Below are 17515 nucleotides of genomic sequence, written 5' to 3' on the forward strand. Positions count from 1 at the left end.
TTGGACGGCTAAAACAACCGGTTTCATGCACCAGTTGAGCTATTGGGGGCAGCAGAGAGCACATGCATCTCCATATCTATCTATCTAATCAGTCTATGTATGTATGCATGTATGAGGCTACGGAGCATAGTATCTTGCTTGCGCAATCAACAAAGTGGGGCGGGCAGCTTTATTCGCCCAAGTGAAACGGCCCCAGAAAAGCCAAAGTGGTAATCACTAGCCTTTGTTCCCTGAGAAAGATGGCTCTGTATGCTTCCATGCCAAGCCACAGCCACAGCCATAGCCATGCCAAACCAGAGAGGCTCAATGACTAGTAGTTACTGTTGTTGAGAACCGAAGCAGATAACTGCAATTGTTTCTTAAACCAAAGTAGTGCCCGTTTCGGCATAATAGCTGTGCTGTAACAGTGGTTAGAATCATGCGTTGCACTGCTCATGTGATGTGAAACTGCTTGTCAAAAAAAAGGGTGATAGAGTGGATGCCTTTTGTAGCAGATCGATTCTCGCTTGCAGTGGAGACGTACCGGTGAATAGATTCGCCGTCGTTCTCCCAGCTCGCATCTCTGGTTGCTTCATTCGATCAATGACCACGTTTTGCTCGAGATAGTTAGGGAGCAGAGCAGTCAGCAGCACAGTAGTCCTGTGGCGTCCGGGGTCTCCGTCAGTTCTTTTTCCTGTCTTTTGTTCTCCGTTGCGGAGACTGAAGAAAGAGTCGTCTCCATCAACTTCGCACTTGGTTGTGTGTGCCGAACTCGCCGTCCCAAGTATAGGAGGAGTAGTCGTCTGGTACTGTACGAGTCCATCTGAGCCGAGTGTTGCTCTACTTGTACTCTCCTCCGCACTGCCTTCCGCGCCACTGCTTTTTCCCCGGCCGTCGAATCCTTTTCTTGCTCCTCACCGGTCAGAATCACGTCGGTTTGTCATCTTGCTCCCCTCGATCCTCTCCACTCCGCTATTCGTTCTCTTGATCCCTTCCTATGGCTAGCTCGGGCGGAGCACTTCTTGCCTTCGTCTTCCTCCTCCTCCGTTGATTCGTCTCCCAGGCGATAGCCGTCGGTGGTTCCTGGAGATGGCGAGCTCGGGCTCAGCTTTACTGCTCCGTGTCCTCTGCCTCTGCAGCGTCCTGGCGCTCGCCCTCCCGGCCAGGCCGGCCAACGTCACCATCGGCGCCCTCTTCACCTTCGACTCCGTCATCGGGAGCTCCGCCAGGGCCGCCATCGACCTCGCCGTCGCCGACGTCAACCGCGACGCCGCCGTCCTCAACGGCACGCACCTCACCGTCTTCGCGCAGGACACCAAGTGCAGCGGCTTCGTCGGAACCATCCAAGGTACCACCACCACCATTCTTCTTCTTCTCTTCCTCCTCCTACTCTCCTAACAAACTGCGGTCAAGCGAGTAATTGTATGGCCTAACTGTGGTTACAAGTACTCTACGATCCATTTGCAAGTTGCAATTGCGACGAGTTGTTGGCATGTATGGTTCGACTTAGAGCAAGTTCAATAGTAGAGCCAACTGTTGGCTATAAGCCAAGTGCCATGTCATCTATAGTCATCTTAGAGCCAACATGTGCAATAGTGAGCTATAAAATTGTACTACTTTATTAGTGCATGGCCCACCATTCACTCTCACATGGTGCCTGTGGAAAGACGTCTTTAAATTTCTGCATAAGAGCCCACTCCTCTTCTCTCTCATCTCCTCTCTCCTCCAACTAAGCAACAATATACTATTTTAATCCTTATAGCCAGCTGACTAGGACTTATTGTACTTGCTCTTATTTATCTGTTTGTTGACTCTCGTGGAGGTGGATCCAGCATAGATTTCTGCACACGAGCATTGCGTGACCATTTCGGTCGCACAAAATAATTCGCCATATTTTTTTTTCTTCTGACAAGCTAAACAGATTAGTCAGAGATTACATGTCTCGTGCTTTGTCATGGCAGTGTCACAATTCGACTTGACCACATTCCACATTTTCATTGTTTTCTTGACAAGATATATATTTTCTTGGGGTGTAACTATTTCTCGATCGGAGAAATAACTTCATTCTGAGTTATATGATAGATGATATCATGTTGCAACTCAGGTTGCAATTGATGGCTACCACAAATCACAAAGAAAATCTAACAGTTCAGATAAGTTTTTTAGTTGCATCTTCTTTTGCAACTAAAAAATCTCAGTTGCAAAGTAACTGAAAAAGTTCAGTCGCAACCTAACTTACATCTTATATATATGAATCACGATGCAATCTAACGATGTAGAACTTGACTGAGCACGAATTTAGTTATCAGAACTATCAAATCCTATTTTCTTGACAAGCTAAATGGATCATCGCATTTTATTTTGTGCCCAATCTACCAGTATTGATTATTTAAACATGAAATACCAGTATTGATTTGGATTGAACAATGCTTCTCATTGGCAAATGCTACTCCCTTAACTTAGTTGCCACTAATATAGATTATTTAGATATATTTTAATTCTAGATATATCCATATTAGTGGCCAGGAATATAATCGGGAGGGAGTACTCCAATCAATCAACCATGGAAGAAGAGTAGAGCTTGAGCAAGACACTGACGTGTAGTATTCTCGATGGTGTGCAGCGCTGCAGCTGATGGAGAAGGAGGTGGTGGCGGTGGTGGGCCCGCAGTCGTCGGGGATCGCCCACGTGGTGTCGCACGTCGTCAACGAGCTCCACGTCCCGCTGCTCTCCTTCGCCGCCACCGACCCGGCGCTCGCCTCCGCGCAGTACCCCTACTTCGTGCGCGCCATCCGCGGCGACGACTCCTCCCAGATGGCCGCCGTCGCCGACATCGCAACCTACTACGGCTGGAGGGAGGTCACGGTCATCTACGTCGACAACGACTACGGCCGCGGCGGCGTCGACGCTCTCGGCGACGCGCTCGAGGCCAGGCGTGCCAAGGTTTCCTTCAAGGCGTCCCTCCCTCCCGACGCGGACGCCGCCGCCGTCGTCGACCTGCTCGTGCAGGTCAGCATGATGGAGTCCAGGGTGTGCGTCGTGCACGTCAACCCGGACTCCGGCCTCGCCGTCTTCGCCGCCGCGCGGTCTCTTGGCATGATGACGTCCGGCTACGTCTGGATCGCCACCGACTGGCTCGCCGCCGCCGTGGACTCGAAGCGGCCGGCCGATCATAGGATGATGAGCCTCATCCAGGGAGTGGTCACGCTCCGCCAGTACACCCCGGACTCCGCCGCTAAGAGGTCGCTCAAGTCGAGGTTCGCCGCGGGGCAGCTGAACCGGAGCGCGGCCGTGAACGCGTACGGGCTCTCCGCCTACGACGCCGTGTGGATGGCGGCGCGAGCCATCGACGAGTTCCTGGACGACGGGGGGAACATCACCTTCTCGGCCGACCCGAGGCTGCAGCAGGAGGCGAACGGGAGCAGCACGCTGCGGCTGGACTCGCTCAGGGTGTTCGACCAGGGGGAGCTGCTGCTGCAGAAGGTGATGCTGGCCAACTTCACGGGAGTCACTGGCGACGTGCGGTTCTCCGCGGGCGGGAAGAGCCTTGTCGACCCCGCCTACGAGGTCCTCAACGTCGGCGGCACGGGCGTCCGGCGGGTGGGATACTGGTCGAACCACTCGCGCCTGTCTGTCGCCGCGCCCGCGCCCACTCCAACTACCAGAAGCAACCGCAGCATTGATCAGCAGCGGCTGTACAGCGTGGTCTGGCCGGGGGAGACGACGTCGCCGCCGCGCGGGTGGGTGTTCCCGAACAACGGCCGGCTGCTGAGGATCGGCGTGCCGTACCGAACGACGTACAAGCAGTTCGTGTCCAAGGACAGCAGCCCCGACGGCGTGAGCGGGTACTGCATCGACGTGTTCAAGGCCGCCGTGGCGCTGCTGCCGTACCCTGTCCCCTTCTCCTTCATCCTCTTCGGCGACGGCGTCAAGAACCCCAGCTACGGCGACCTCGTCAACAAGGTGGCCGACAACTATTTCGACGCGGCCGTGGGCGACGTGTCCATCGTGACGAACCGGACGCGGGTGGTGGACTTCACGCAGCCGTACGTGGAGTCCGGGCTGGTGATCCTGTCGCCGGTGAAGCAGAAGAGCTCCAACGCGTGGGCCTTCCTCAAGCCGTTCACGCTGGGGATGTGGGCCGTCACCGGCGCCTTTTTCCTCTTCGTCGGCAGCGTCATCTGGGTCCTCGAGCACCGCTTCAACCCCGAGTTCCGGGGATCCCCACGCCAGCAGCTCGTCACCATCTTCTATTTCGGCTTCTCCACAATGTTCTTCGCCCACAGTACGTGATATATAAGCTTCTTCTTCCATTCATCACATTCTCAAGAAGATTTGATTAACTAGCGACGCCGTTCAATCTGCAGGGGAGAACACTGTGAGCTCGCTGGGTCGTTTCGTGCTCCTCATCTGGCTGTTCGTGGTGCTGATCATCAACTCCAGCTACACGGCGAGCCTGACGTCGATCCTGACGGTGCAGCAGCTGTCCACGGGGATTCAGGGGCTGGACGGACTCCTCGCCAGTGCCGACCCCATCGGCTACCAGGTCGGATCCTTCGCCAAGAGCTACATGATGCAGGAGCTGAACGTGCCGGAGTCCCGACTCAAGGAGCTCAACATCGACCAGTATGCCAACAGCCTCAGGCTCGGCCCGCACAACGGTGGCGTCGCCGCCATCGTCGACGAGCTCCCCTACGTCGATCTCTTCCTCTCCACCAACTGCCAGTTCAAGACCGTCGGACAAGAATTCACCAAGAGCGGATGGGGATTCGTAAGTATCCAAATACTCTCTGATTTCTGCATCCATGGCTCTGCTTTCTTCTTCGGACCCTTCTGATTCGGTCGATCACCTGATGCATAACAGGCGTTCCAGCGGGACTCGCCTCTGGCGGTGGACCTGTCGACGGCGATCCTGACACTGTCGGAGAACGGTGACCTGCAGCGGATCCACGATAAGTGGCTCAGCCCGGGGCAGTGCGCGTCGTCGACGGGCACCAACGTCGCCGTCGACAGGCTGAACCTCAGCAGCTTCTGGGGCCTCTTCCTCATTTCCGGCATCGCGTGCTTCATCGCGCTGCTCGTCTTTTTCACCAGGATACTGTGCCAGTACGGCAAGTACAACCAGGGCGTCGACGAGGTGACGGACGAGGAGTCCCCGGTGAGGCGACCGGAGCGGATAAGGAGCATCAGGGATCTGATGGCGTTCGTGGACATGAAGGAGGAAGAGGTCAAGAGGGCCATCAGGAGGAAGCCCAGCGACGACCGCCGGGATAGGTCCATCGCCAGCTCCGGCGGGGCTTCCTCCCTCTCCCCGTCCACGGTGTAGCCAGCTGCTCTCTCCCGGTAGCCTAAATGGATTAACGGTGATGTTGATTACCCAAGCTGCGGCGCAAACGAAGTTTGGTGCAGCTGCTGAAACGATACTGTAATGTAATTGCTAATTAGGCAGTGTTGATATGCATACTCTTACAACATAGTACATTGACTATGGTATAGGTAGATTAGATTTAACTCATATTACAAGACTTCAATTTCTGCAGAAGGGGGATATTTTTTCGTTTTTTCCATTTTGTGGACTCACTGTGCGTTGAAGAGAAATCTCATCATCCAATTGGTGCAACATTTATTTTCTTGAAATGCAGCATCCTCTTACAACAACTTCTTTCTTGAATCCGTAAAACTTGTGAAAAAGTTGCATATTTCGAGTAAACCTTGGTAGCAAAAAAAGTATGTAATAAATCCTTATTTTGGTTGCACCAAAACTTTAAGAAACTGTTTGCAAACACAAAGGACCAATGCATCCAACATATGCATCGGCACCCAACATTTCAAACAAATTTGTAGCATTGTGGAAATATATTTGTTCCATAAGCCAAGGAAGCAATGGAGAGACTAACCACAATACCACTAGTCAAAAATCGAGAGCTCCAAAATAGCACTGAAAAACTGAACTTTGTCAAAATACCATTACAATTTTGGTTTTTATGCCAAAATATCACTCCCATTAAATGTCAAACTACTCCTGTTAGTCAAACCGTAAAGCTCTTGTAAAATTTTCTGGAATCCTAGAATTGCCCTTGTGTAAACCTAGCTAGCTATGTAATTATCTTGCATCCGACGTAACGTCTCCCCATCCGCGATTTTTCCTGGAGACATGGCATGCTGCATGGGCTCAGTTTAGTCGCTTCCTAGCCAATTGCCATGCTTACTCTGATCTAAAACTGAATTTCTCTTTAGACTCCATGCACATTTTGCCTTTTAGTAAAGTGGAGAAGAATTCTTTGTTTTGATTCTCAAAACAGAATAAACTGATCATTATTAGAACACTGCTCAATGATCCATCATCATCTCCGGGAACATTTTGTTCATAACTAGAATAATCTGGTGATGTATTGTTAAAATGTTGTTGAAATCTGGCTTAAAAGATGTTGAAATGAGTGGAAATGAGATTGTGTTATTTTGTAAATAGGTAAGGGCATATAGGTGTTTTGGTTTTGTTACTCTCAGTGAATAGTGGTATTTTGGCATGAAAATCTTGATTGTAGTGGTATTTTGGCAAAGTTGTTTTTTCGAGTGCTATTTTTTGGAACTTCCGGTTTTCACTAGTGGTATAGTGGCTATTCTCTCAAATCAATGCAACCTTTTACTCGTGGGTACGCAACAAACCATAAATAGTTGTAGTATTTCAAAAAACCGTTTGCGACATTCAGAAATCTGGAAAACCACTCACCTCCACCATCGCCCATAGAGGTTACACCATGCGCTGATTCAATTTTACTGGCCACGAATCTGGTACGCCAAAGGGAAACAGGAGACAAATCAGTTAAAAGCCTTACCAATCCACTCTAAAAATAGCCATCTCTAGGTCTAGTGGAATGGGCTTCACCAGGTGCACAGGAGTTGGCGGCATGAACTTGCCGCAGAGGATCAGCAGCGTTGCACCCAACACGCGGAGGGGTACCAGACACGGCCAACGAGTAGCATGTAAAGGAGCTGCATCCCGTCACGTGAATGATCCGCAACAAAGGACAGATGTCACCTAGGGGGGTGAATAGGTGATTTAAGATAAGTATAGTATTGGCTTGAACAAATGCGCCATAAAGCTAGTGTTTAATTTATCAACCAGAAAATTTTATATAATATGCTCAACTATGTGCACAAACAACTTATACTAAATAAAATAAGTAACTATGTGATAGTAACATTTATAAATTTAAGCATGAATGCTATCAAAAAGATAAATGCATATGTAAAGAGCTCGAATATGGAAATAACCGAGGCACTCATAGATAATTATGTATCATGAAGTCCACACCCTTGCAGATGCTACTATCCTTTTGAGAGATGAGGAGGCACAATGCTCTTCAGACGTCACAATGGCGCACCGTATTCTCATCGAGTCTTTCGGCAAAAAAAGGAAGTCCTCAATCCACTATGGGAGCCTTAAGGGTAGTCACCGAAACTAATGTGGACATACCTTATCAACTAACCATCATGATGGACCATGAAACCCAAGAAAGAAAAGTTCAATCGCATGACTCTTGAAGCCCAGAAGCTGGACGTATTGACCAAGGAAAGCTCATAAAAGGAAGAATCTAATTTATATACTACTCAAATAACGTGGTACCTGAGACATGTCCTCCTATATAAAGGCCAGGAGGGGCCTCCGAGCAACGACAAGCAGTCCATAATCACTAGCCATATGCAACACAAACCCTAGTTTTGCTAGACCACAACCAATATCGGTGACTTTGTAGTCTCACCATCAATATACACAACAAGACACACATAGGGTTTCTCCTCTAGAGGCTTGAAGCTGGGTAAAACCTAGTTGTCCCATGTGTCTTGTGTTTTTACACAGCCGAAATCACCATCATGCCTTTTCTATAAACCCAAGTCCACGTATGGGAATTTCCGCATGGTTACCTCACATTAATTGGCGTCGTATGTGGGAAATTCACATATTGGATCTATGGTTTCTACAGTTTCCATCCCACCAATCTACAATCCGTTGGTTCTTAGTGAATCAATCCGCTTCGCATCTGTAGCATACAAGCCACACCCGCCGGCCATGCAGCCATTTTTTTCGCTTCCACTTTAACGCGGTGGGATCTATCCTCCTTACGGATCCGATCTCATCGGTTCCAATGGATTCGACATTTTCATCAACGGCCATGGAATGTTCAATGACATCTTCCATTGGATCTAGTAGAAAGCTTGACTTGGCATCGAACCTGCACCCAACCTCTACACCAAAAATAGTCTATTGCTCTGATTGTGTGGTGACCCTGCATACCACTGCATGTTGTAGTATGCCAGTCGTTGATATAACATTCGCGAAGTACCAATCCGCAAATATTACATCCCCCAGAGTAGTACAACAGAACATAGATGGTCCATAACTCATTCACATATTATTACAAACCATACATATACATCATCTCGGAGCTCCTCCTGGGTCCAAAGAGGTTTACTCCTGGGTTTGAGGTGAACCCAACTTAACTTACAATATAAAAGTCTTAGCAGGTTATACATTTATTCCACTCGAGCTTATAAGTACTATAGTGTTCGTACTGCTCGGTTACTACTAATACTCTGGTAGTCTAAGCTTGTTCTCCTTCGGGAGCCTACCCGGTTCCGTAGACGATAAGGTAGTCTACGCCTTCTACTCCGCCTGAGAGGTCTGGCTCCTCGTAGCAGATCTCATCTGCTCCATCTTGTCCATCATTGGTTTCCTCGAGGTGATTCAGACAGTCTAAGCAAGGGATTATAAGAGGTATGAGTACGAGCGTACTCAGCAAGTTCATAATAGGAAAGGGGTGTTTAATGCAGTAGCTACGATATTAGACCAGAAAATCTAATACCAATGCATGTTTTTATAACCATTTCTTCAAAAGGTTGCTTTTATTCAGAAGAACTATGTCCGGCAGCATTCACCGGTTTTCTAGAACTTCATGGAGTTCCTTTCCGGCACGTTCACAGTTCCAAATCCCGGAACAAGGAGTGACAGGTCACGATTCATTGCACTCTGCAGAGGTGTGTTGCTTTACCCATAAGAGATCTTAACCATGGTACCAACCAGGCAGCTTTCCCGTCCACACTTTCGTAGTGTGAGGCCCGGTATAAGGTCCTAGTCAAATTATACTCCTTTGGGACCTCGCACACCCACCCTTTGTTGCAGTTTCGACCTTGGGTCCTCGCCGTCCTACATCACTTGGATGCCTTCCGACCTCGAGAACTATCAGGTTTCGTGACCTCGATACCTTCGTCGGTCGTTGCAACCCATCATAGACCGCATTACCGTGGGGACTTAGGGCTCCCCAACCACTCCGCTTGTCCCTAGGGACTCAAGTGACTACGGTAAGCGCATCCGTTGATGTACGAGAGGAAGAAGTACCATTGACTACTCCATCCCACTCCAGATCTTATTGTTGACATGAGTTTTACGGCACAAGAATGATTGGACGATATTTGTTGTTTAATCCTAGATGGATACAAACCCTTACAATGGAACCTCCACCAAAATCATACCATGGTTCCATTGCCCACCACTTAGTCATATTCGTAATTATGAAGATAGTAATTTTACTTTTTATGCAAGAGTGATAAGTATAGTAATTTGCAAGTAATTTGGTAAAAATACTCAAATTGACATGAGCAAGCGATAAACTTCCCTGAAGACTGCAAAGTGTTGCAGTTGGATGGTGTGGACTCACCCTTGTCCTCTATTTCTGAAAGATAGCATCATTGTCCGATAAGGGCAATGGTTAAAGAATCAAATATGCATGCTTTCAGCCTTTAGGGTTTGGTTCCCCCTTCCCGGTGTTTTATTATTTCATGTCAGAGGTGATTACTAAGAACAATTTAGGGATACTCCTTAAGAGTAAAATACTACCTTGGAATATTGCCAAGGTGTTTTTAAGTCCAAAAGAATTTATGGACTTATTTTATCATTAAAAATATGGAGTGTGATTTTTAATGATTATTATAATATTTATTCCTTGCATTTAATTATGACAGAATTTTTAATTGTCTCAAAAATTCCATTAGAATTTTATTCTGAGTGGTTTACATATGTTTACTTATTTTTTAGAGCTATATTTATTTTAGAAAATTCTATGAAAGTTTTTAATTAAATGGACATTTATGAAATGACCAAAATGCCCTCGGGACCACGTGTCAGGCAGCCCAAGCTGGTTAGGTTGGACCAGCCCGTTGGGCTCGGTCCAACCGACCCTGTTGCGCCGTAGACGCTGCCTCGCTCTAACCCTAGCTCTCCCCCACACGCTCTGGCGATTCGCGGTCGCCGCTGCCGTCGCCGCATTGTTCCGACCGCCTCTGGCCATCTCCGGCGACGATATTGGTCGCGGATGAACCGCCGTGGTGATGTTGGGCGCTGCAGCGTTGTTGTGGCCTGGCCTGGCTTGGCCTTGCGCCGCCGTGTCCCCGACGTGTGCCACCGTGGCCGCCATGTGCCTGTAAGTACTCCACCCCCACTCTCTCAGTTCTTCTTCCTCTTCGTCTAGCTTGAGCTGCGGCTGCTCCTCCTCATGTAGATGCCATGCCGTGCTGCTGCTACTGCTCTGTTGGCTGCTGCTGCTGTGTTTGATGTTGTTGTGCTTGTTGTTGTGCTTGCTGCTGTTGTGGTGTGCTAGCTGCTGTTGTTGCTCTACTGGCCCTATCCTATGCCATGATGTTTCCTGCTATATGCCATGGCTTGATGTCTTTTTGCATCCATGCTGTTGTGCATGCTACTGATCGTTTAGATGCTTACCTGGCCAGCCCTAGCCATTGATGTTGCTTAATTCTTGTGCTATGTCATTGCTCTAGCTCTCATGGCTCACTACTGTGAGTAGTTCTTGCATTTAGCAAGTGCCAGTGCCCATGGTGTATTGCTCATTGAGCTATAATTCATGGAAATGCTCTATTGAGCTTGGTTGTGGGCTAGATAGCTCCATCCCTTGATGGTGTGCTTCTGGATACAATTATATATCATTTATTTGATTATCTGTGATGCAATTGTTAATGAACTAGGGCTATTTAATTTATATGATTCATGGATTGGTGCTAGGCTTGTCTCTAGCATGTACTTGAATGCTCTGGCAAGCCCTGATGATCATATGATCACCAGTTGCTTGGTGGTTGCCTACTGTTCTATGGCTTGTGTCTCACTGGTGCTCTTCCTTATGTATGTGTGACATTCTAGCATGTGCTGGTGCATGCTCTTGCTTGCTCCAGCACCTACTGATGCTTGTAGTGATCCTCTGGATCATTTTCAATTATCTGATGCACTGTTTACTTATGTATCTTATTTATCTGTGTATCCTTGCTTGATTGAATAGATAAAAATGAGGTGAACTGTGTGTCAGTAATAATCCTATTATTTGATAAATTGGAGCTAGAGGGATGCCAACCATTGGTTGGGGACCCTAGCTCACTCTGAACCGTCCTGGGTGATGATGAAGTGGCTTTACTGGATGGTTTTTTGGGTTTGAGGTGGCCCTGTCAGCATCTTGTTGCTGACCAAGGGTAGCTCCCACTCTGTGGCTTGTTGTGGCTATCATATGCTTTCTGGTTGATCCCTGGTTGGATCTCTAGTAGCCTTTGCTGTTGAAAACATAAATAGACAAGAATTTGTCTATATGTCTGATGGTGTAGCTAGCTATAAGGTGCTAGGTGACTCTGGCTGGCTAGATAGGATCAAATCCTTGCTGGATTTCCTTGGTTGTGTCACTGTATTGACACAACCAGTGTTCCCTTGGATGAATTCCTGCTGGCTTATCCCATGTTTTGCTTGCACCAAATGGCTAGTAGCCAAGTGATGATAAATACAGGGTATGCCAACCCTTTTGGCTTCTGTGGTATATGCATATGCTTATTTATGAGCAAAACAAATGCTTGCTCATGTTCATCTGTGTATACCTCACTCCAGCTCCTAGATTATGTGCTGATGTAGAGGATTTGCTTCTGGCTGAGGTCTTAAGCTTGCCCTGCTCCTCCTGGCTAGCTTGTCATTGCAATACATATGTTTTAACCAAGTATCACAAAGGGGTGCCTCTATGCCGCCTGTACAAAGGTCTAAGGAGAAAGCTCGCATTGGATTTCTCGCTTTTGATTATTCTCAACTTAGACATCCATACCGGGACAACATAGACAACAGATAATGGACTCCTCTTTAATGCATAAGCATTCAACAACAGATAATATTCTCATAAGAGATTGAGGATTGTTGTCCAAACTGAAACTTCCACCATGGATCATGGCTTTAGTTAGCGGCCCAATGTTCTTCTCTAACAATATCCATGCTCAAACCATTCAACTCATGATAAATCACCCTTACTTCAGACAAGACGAACATGCATAGCAACTCACATGATATTCAACAAAGTGAAATAGTTGATGGCGTCCCCAGGAACATGGTTATCGCACAACAAGCAACTTATAAGAAATAAGATACATAAGTACATATTCAATACCACAATAGTTTTAGGCTATTTTTGCCACGAGCTATATATTGCAAAGACAAAGAATGGAATTTTAAAGGTAGCTTTCAAGCAATTTACTTTGGAATGGCAGAGAAATACCATGTAGTAGGTAGGTATGGTGGACACAAATGGCATAGTTTTTGGCTCAAGGATTTGGATGCACGAGAAGTATTCCCTCTCAATACAAGGCTTAGGCTAGCAAGGTTGTTTGAAGCAAACACAAGTATGAACCGGTACAGCAAAACTCACATAAGAACATATTGCAAGCATTATAAGACTCTACACTGTCCTCCTTGTTGCTCAAACCCTTACCAGAAAATATCTAGACTTTAGAGAGACCAATCATGCAAACCAAATTTCAACAAGCTCTACAGTATTTCTTCACTAATAGGTGCAAAGTATATGATGCAAGAGCTTAAACATGAGCACAACAATTGCCAAGTATCAAATTATTCAAGACATTATACCAATGACCACATGTAGCATTTTCTGTTTCCAACCATATAACAATTAACGAAGCAGTTTCAACATTCGCCATGAACATTAAGAATAAAGCTAAGAACATATGTGTTTATATGAAACAGCGGAGTGTGTCTCTCTCCCATACAATGAATGCTAGGATCCAATTTTATTCAAACAAAACAAAAACAAGAACATACAAACGCTCCAAGTAAAGCACATAAGATGTGACGGAATAAAAATATAGTTTCACTAGAGGAACCTGATAATGTTGTTGATGAAGAAGGGGATGCCTTGGCATCCCCAAGCTTAGATGCTTGAGTCTTCTTGAAATATGCAGGGATGAACCACGGGGGCATCCCCAAGCTTAGAGCTTTCACTCTCCTTGATCATATTGTATCATCCTCCTCTCTTGATTCCTTGAAAACTTCCTCCACACCAAACTCAAAACAAACTCATTAGAGGGTTAGTGCATAATCAAAAATTCACATGTTCAGAGGTGACATAATCATTCTTAACACTTCTGTACATTGCACAAAGCTACTGAAAGTTAATGGAACAAAGAAATCCATCAAACATAGCAAAACAGGCAATGCGAAATAAAAGGCAGAATCTGTCAAAACAGAGCAGTCTGTAAAGACGATTTTTTCTGGGGCACCAGACTTGCTCAAATGAAAATGCTCAAATTGAATGAAAGTTGCGTACGTATCTGAGGATTACTCACGTAAATTGGAAGATTTTTCTGAGTTACCTACAGAGAACACTGCCCAAATTTGTGACAGCAAGAAATCTGTTTCTGCGCAGTAATCCAAATCTAGTATGAACCTTACTATTAAAGACTTTACTTGGCACAACAATGCAACAAAATTAAGATAAGGAGAGGTTGCTACAGTAGTAACAACTTCCAAGACTCAAATATAAAACAAAATTGCAGAAGTAAAATCATGTGTTGTCTCCCATAAGCGCTTTTCTTTAACGCCTTTCAGCTAGGCGCAGAAAGTGTGAATCAAGTATTATCAAGAGATGAAGCATCAACATCATAATTTGTTCTAATGATATAATCAAAAGGTAACTTCATTCTCTTTCTAGGGAAGTGTTCCATACCTTTCGTGAGAGGAAATTGATATTTAATATTACCTTCCTTCATATCAATAATAGCACCAACAGTTCGAATAAAAGGTCTTCCCAATATAATGGGACAAGATGCATTGCATTCAATATCCAAGATAACAAAATCAACGGGGACAAGGTTGTTGTTAACCGTAATGCGAACATTATTGATCCTCCCCAAAGGTTTCTTTGTAGAATTATCAGCAAGATTAACATCCAAATAACAATTTTTCAATGGTGGCAACTCAAGCATATTATAGATTTTCTTAGGCATAACAGAAATACTTGCACCAAGATCACATAAAGCATTACAATCAAAATCATTGACCTTCATCTTAATGATGGGCTCCCAACCATCTTCTAACTTCCTAGAAATAGAAGTTTCGCGATTTAATTTCTCTTCTCTAGCTTTTATGAGAGCATTTGTAATATGTTTTGTAAAGGCCAAATTTATAGCACTAGCATTAGGACTCTTAGCAAGTTTTTGTAAGAACTTTATAACTTCAGAGATGTGACAATCATCAAAATCTAAACCATTATGATCTAAAGCAATGGGATCATTGTTCCCAATATCTTGAAAAATTTCAGCAGTTTTATCACAAGCAATTTCAGCAGTTTTAGCAGTTTTAGGCAGTTTTTCAAGGTTTGCATTAGGAGTAGAAACGTGGGATTTCTATTTTCGTGCCCTGGGGTTGTTAGTTGTACCCAGTTTTCCCCAGCCCCTTAGTTTTTTCTCAGTTTTCCCCAAGCCTATGTATGAAACCCGCACAGACGGAAGGAATCCGTTTATTTGGACGTTCTGTGCTGACGTGTTGCGCCGCATCGTCTGTGGGGCCGCGTCGTGTGGGGCCGCATCGTGTGGGGCCGCGTCGCGTGGGGCTGGTAGAAAAGGACCGCGTGGGACAGGACGAGAAGCGTTTGGTTGCACGTGAGCAGGAGCTGGGTTTTGTCTCTCTCGGCCCAAATTGGCATTTTTAAGAGCACCTTTTCCCCTCTTTCTCTCTCTGTCTTTTTCACCAAATTAGTATCAAATCTAGAGAAGCTTCTATTTCTGTCTTTCTTCAATATGGCAGCAAATCTAGTAGCAAATCTCTGGGGTTATTTATGCCTTTTGGCCCTCGTTTTTTGCCCAATATGGCAGCAAATCTAGAAGCTAGTATATGATAAATTCACAACAGCATAATCAGAAAACTAAGTATAATACATAAACTGCATACAGCAGCCAAAAGCAGCCAATAACGTTGTTAATGTTCACGACAAACTAAGCTGAAAAATATACAAGACGCACGCAATGTATGGACAACAAGAAGATTAGGATACCCCAGGATGAATAAATTTGTTCTTCATTCCTCCTCATATATTTCTTCTTTTCTCCATTCGTGCATTACCCCAAGGAAATATTCATTGAACTCCTTCCGTCTGCAGTGTGAGGCCAATACATCCTCCAAACGGTATGGCCTGTGTTCATTTCTCATACCGTAGAGTCCTATTCTATCCACACGTAGTGGCCACTCATCCCAGGCCTTTGTATCATGAGAGTACTCTCTGATATAACCCAAATCCGTGTAGTAGATGCTGCCAGGTCGAAGTGTCGGGTACACTCTGGTGTCGACGGAGAGACACCGGATATAATTCACGAAGAAGGCATTACTGCCAATGTTACTGACCGGATGGAGAGAGCGGCTCTGAGTGTCCACACGGTACACCAATGGTTTGCCCGCCAAAGCCTCGCTGACCAACAACACAAGCAGCAGATCACCATCCGAGTTCACAAGGTAGAACTTCTGATGTCCAAGTTCTGGAAATGAAATTAGTGTCTTCATCTTGACAAAGGTTTCATGCGCTGCTGCAACTGTACATTGGTGCACACTATTCTTCCGTTCTCAAAATTGTCCGCAGCTACTGCATACAGTTCACCATTGAACGGGGTAATGCAACGCAGACAATGGTTCTTGATCGAAAATCTTACTTCTCCCCAATCTTCATTTATATCCTTAGTCGGAGTGCTCTCATCGACCCAACCAATTTCCGCCGGGTAATGTGCGGCAACGAAGACCATAGTCGGGGATTTGATAACAGCGACTGATTTCAGAAAAACAGATGGCATCTGCGCCTCAAACATAGTGTTCGATTTCTTTGTGAGTGGGTTCAGAAGCCGTATCTTGTGCGGCGGGTTCTTCTGGGCAAGCACGATGACGCCACGGCAAAAGCCGACGAAGTAGTATCTAAAATATATTGATGAAGATAACATTCAGCACTAAGATGTTTAAAATTGAAAATAAAAAGGTAGATATGGAGGAATTTGAACCTTGTATGAACTTCCGATAGATCTATGGTGACGTAGCGTGATGTGCCGAGTTGGAGGAAGGTGAACTCAGCGACGCGTGGAAGGGCGTGGTCTAGCATGATCCATTCATCCAGGTGCACGTCGGGCTCAGGCAAACCTGAGCGCCAATTTCTACAGACTTGCCTCATAGCAGAGTAGGTGTCGGCGTACTCCTCGTTCGCCAGTAAGCATTCGCCGATCTTGTGAAGTGGTCCATCAGCCGAGAGAGAGGCCCAGTTCACGGAGGCGCCGTGCTTGGATGTGCCACCCTCGGCGGCGACGCGCTCGGCAGCGACGGGCTCGGCGGCGACGGGCTCGGAGGCGACGGCCGCCGGCGCATTCTTCTTCTCCATCGCCGGCAGGGTAGCGTGCGTACGGCGGTTGGGGTTTTTTCGATTTGGAGAAGTTGATGGGACGTGAGAGGGGTGGTTTCGTGCGTGAGCGAAAATGAGACGACTGTGTTCAGAGGGAGGGAGGGAGGGAGGGGCTTACGCGTCCTAAATGCGACCCACGTCCTACGCGTCCACTATTTGCACGTCTGCACCGCGACACGCGTCAACAATGGCACGTCTTCCACTTCTGCACCGCAACACGCGTCCTCGGGTCTAACCCTGGAAATTTAGATATACTCAGGTATACCCTCGAGTCATATACTAGCATTTTTTGTGTGCTCAGTTTTCGCCTTGAGTGCTAATACTGGCTAGTGCAATATACTCAGTTTTACCCTCAAGTGGCTGGTCAACGGAGAGTCAACAAATGGGATTAACTAGTTAAATGAGTTATTTAATGTGCAAAAAATTCCGAAAAAGAGTGGCACTTACTCATTGAGTCTTTACCACAAATTGCCACTTCTCAAATCATAGATAAATCATAGATAAATCAAGTTTCACCACAAATTGCCACTTATCAAATCACCTAGTAGCTATGAAGGTGCATGGTTTTCCATAATAAGCCGTACCCAAAACAGCTTTCCCCAAAACATACTTTGTCTGAATGAGGCCATAATTTTCACACTCATGTAGATTTGTATTGCAAATAGTTTGAGGTATGCCAAGATGGGTTTCATTGTACAAAACACGCATTTTCTATTTTTTAAATCTCATATTTGAATCCCTTAGTCTGTTTACTACTCACTTGCCCTTGGTTTCTTGATACT

General features: G+C 46.2%; 1 protein-coding gene across 1 annotated transcript; it reads left to right on the forward strand.

Moving 5' to 3' along the window:
- The first annotated feature begins 709 nt into the window (after positions 1–709).
- On the forward strand, positions 710–5546 carry LOC127334151 (glutamate receptor 3.4). The gene is made up of 4 exons (XM_051360574.2): positions 710–1327; positions 2603–4264; positions 4347–4750; positions 4844–5546. The coding sequence occupies exons 1-4, from the start codon at positions 1069–1071 to the stop codon at positions 5303–5305; spliced, it is 2787 nt and encodes a 928-aa protein (XP_051216534.1). The 5' UTR covers positions 710–1068; the 3' UTR covers positions 5306–5546.
- Positions 5547–17515: the final 11969 nt, after the last annotated feature.

Source organism: Lolium perenne, chromosome 2 (assembly GCF_019359855.2).
Source record: "Lolium perenne isolate Kyuss_39 chromosome 2, Kyuss_2.0, whole genome shotgun sequence".
In the NCBI taxonomy this organism is placed as follows: Eukaryota; Viridiplantae; Streptophyta; class Magnoliopsida; order Poales; family Poaceae; genus Lolium; species Lolium perenne.

Bases quoted from the DNA above. Each gene is read 5' to 3' on its own strand.
- LOC127334151 (XM_051360574.2), top strand. From the start codon at position 1,069: ATGGCGAGCTCGGGCTCAGCTTTACTGCTCCGTGTCCTCTGCCTCTGC. The intron at 4,265-4,346 runs GTACGTGATATA...TTCAATCTGCAG, and splicing joins CACAATGTTCTTCGCCCACA to GGGAGAACACTGTGAGCTCG. The intron at 4,751-4,843 runs GTAAGTATCCAA...GATGCATAACAG, and splicing joins CCAAGAGCGGATGGGGATTC to GCGTTCCAGCGGGACTCGCC.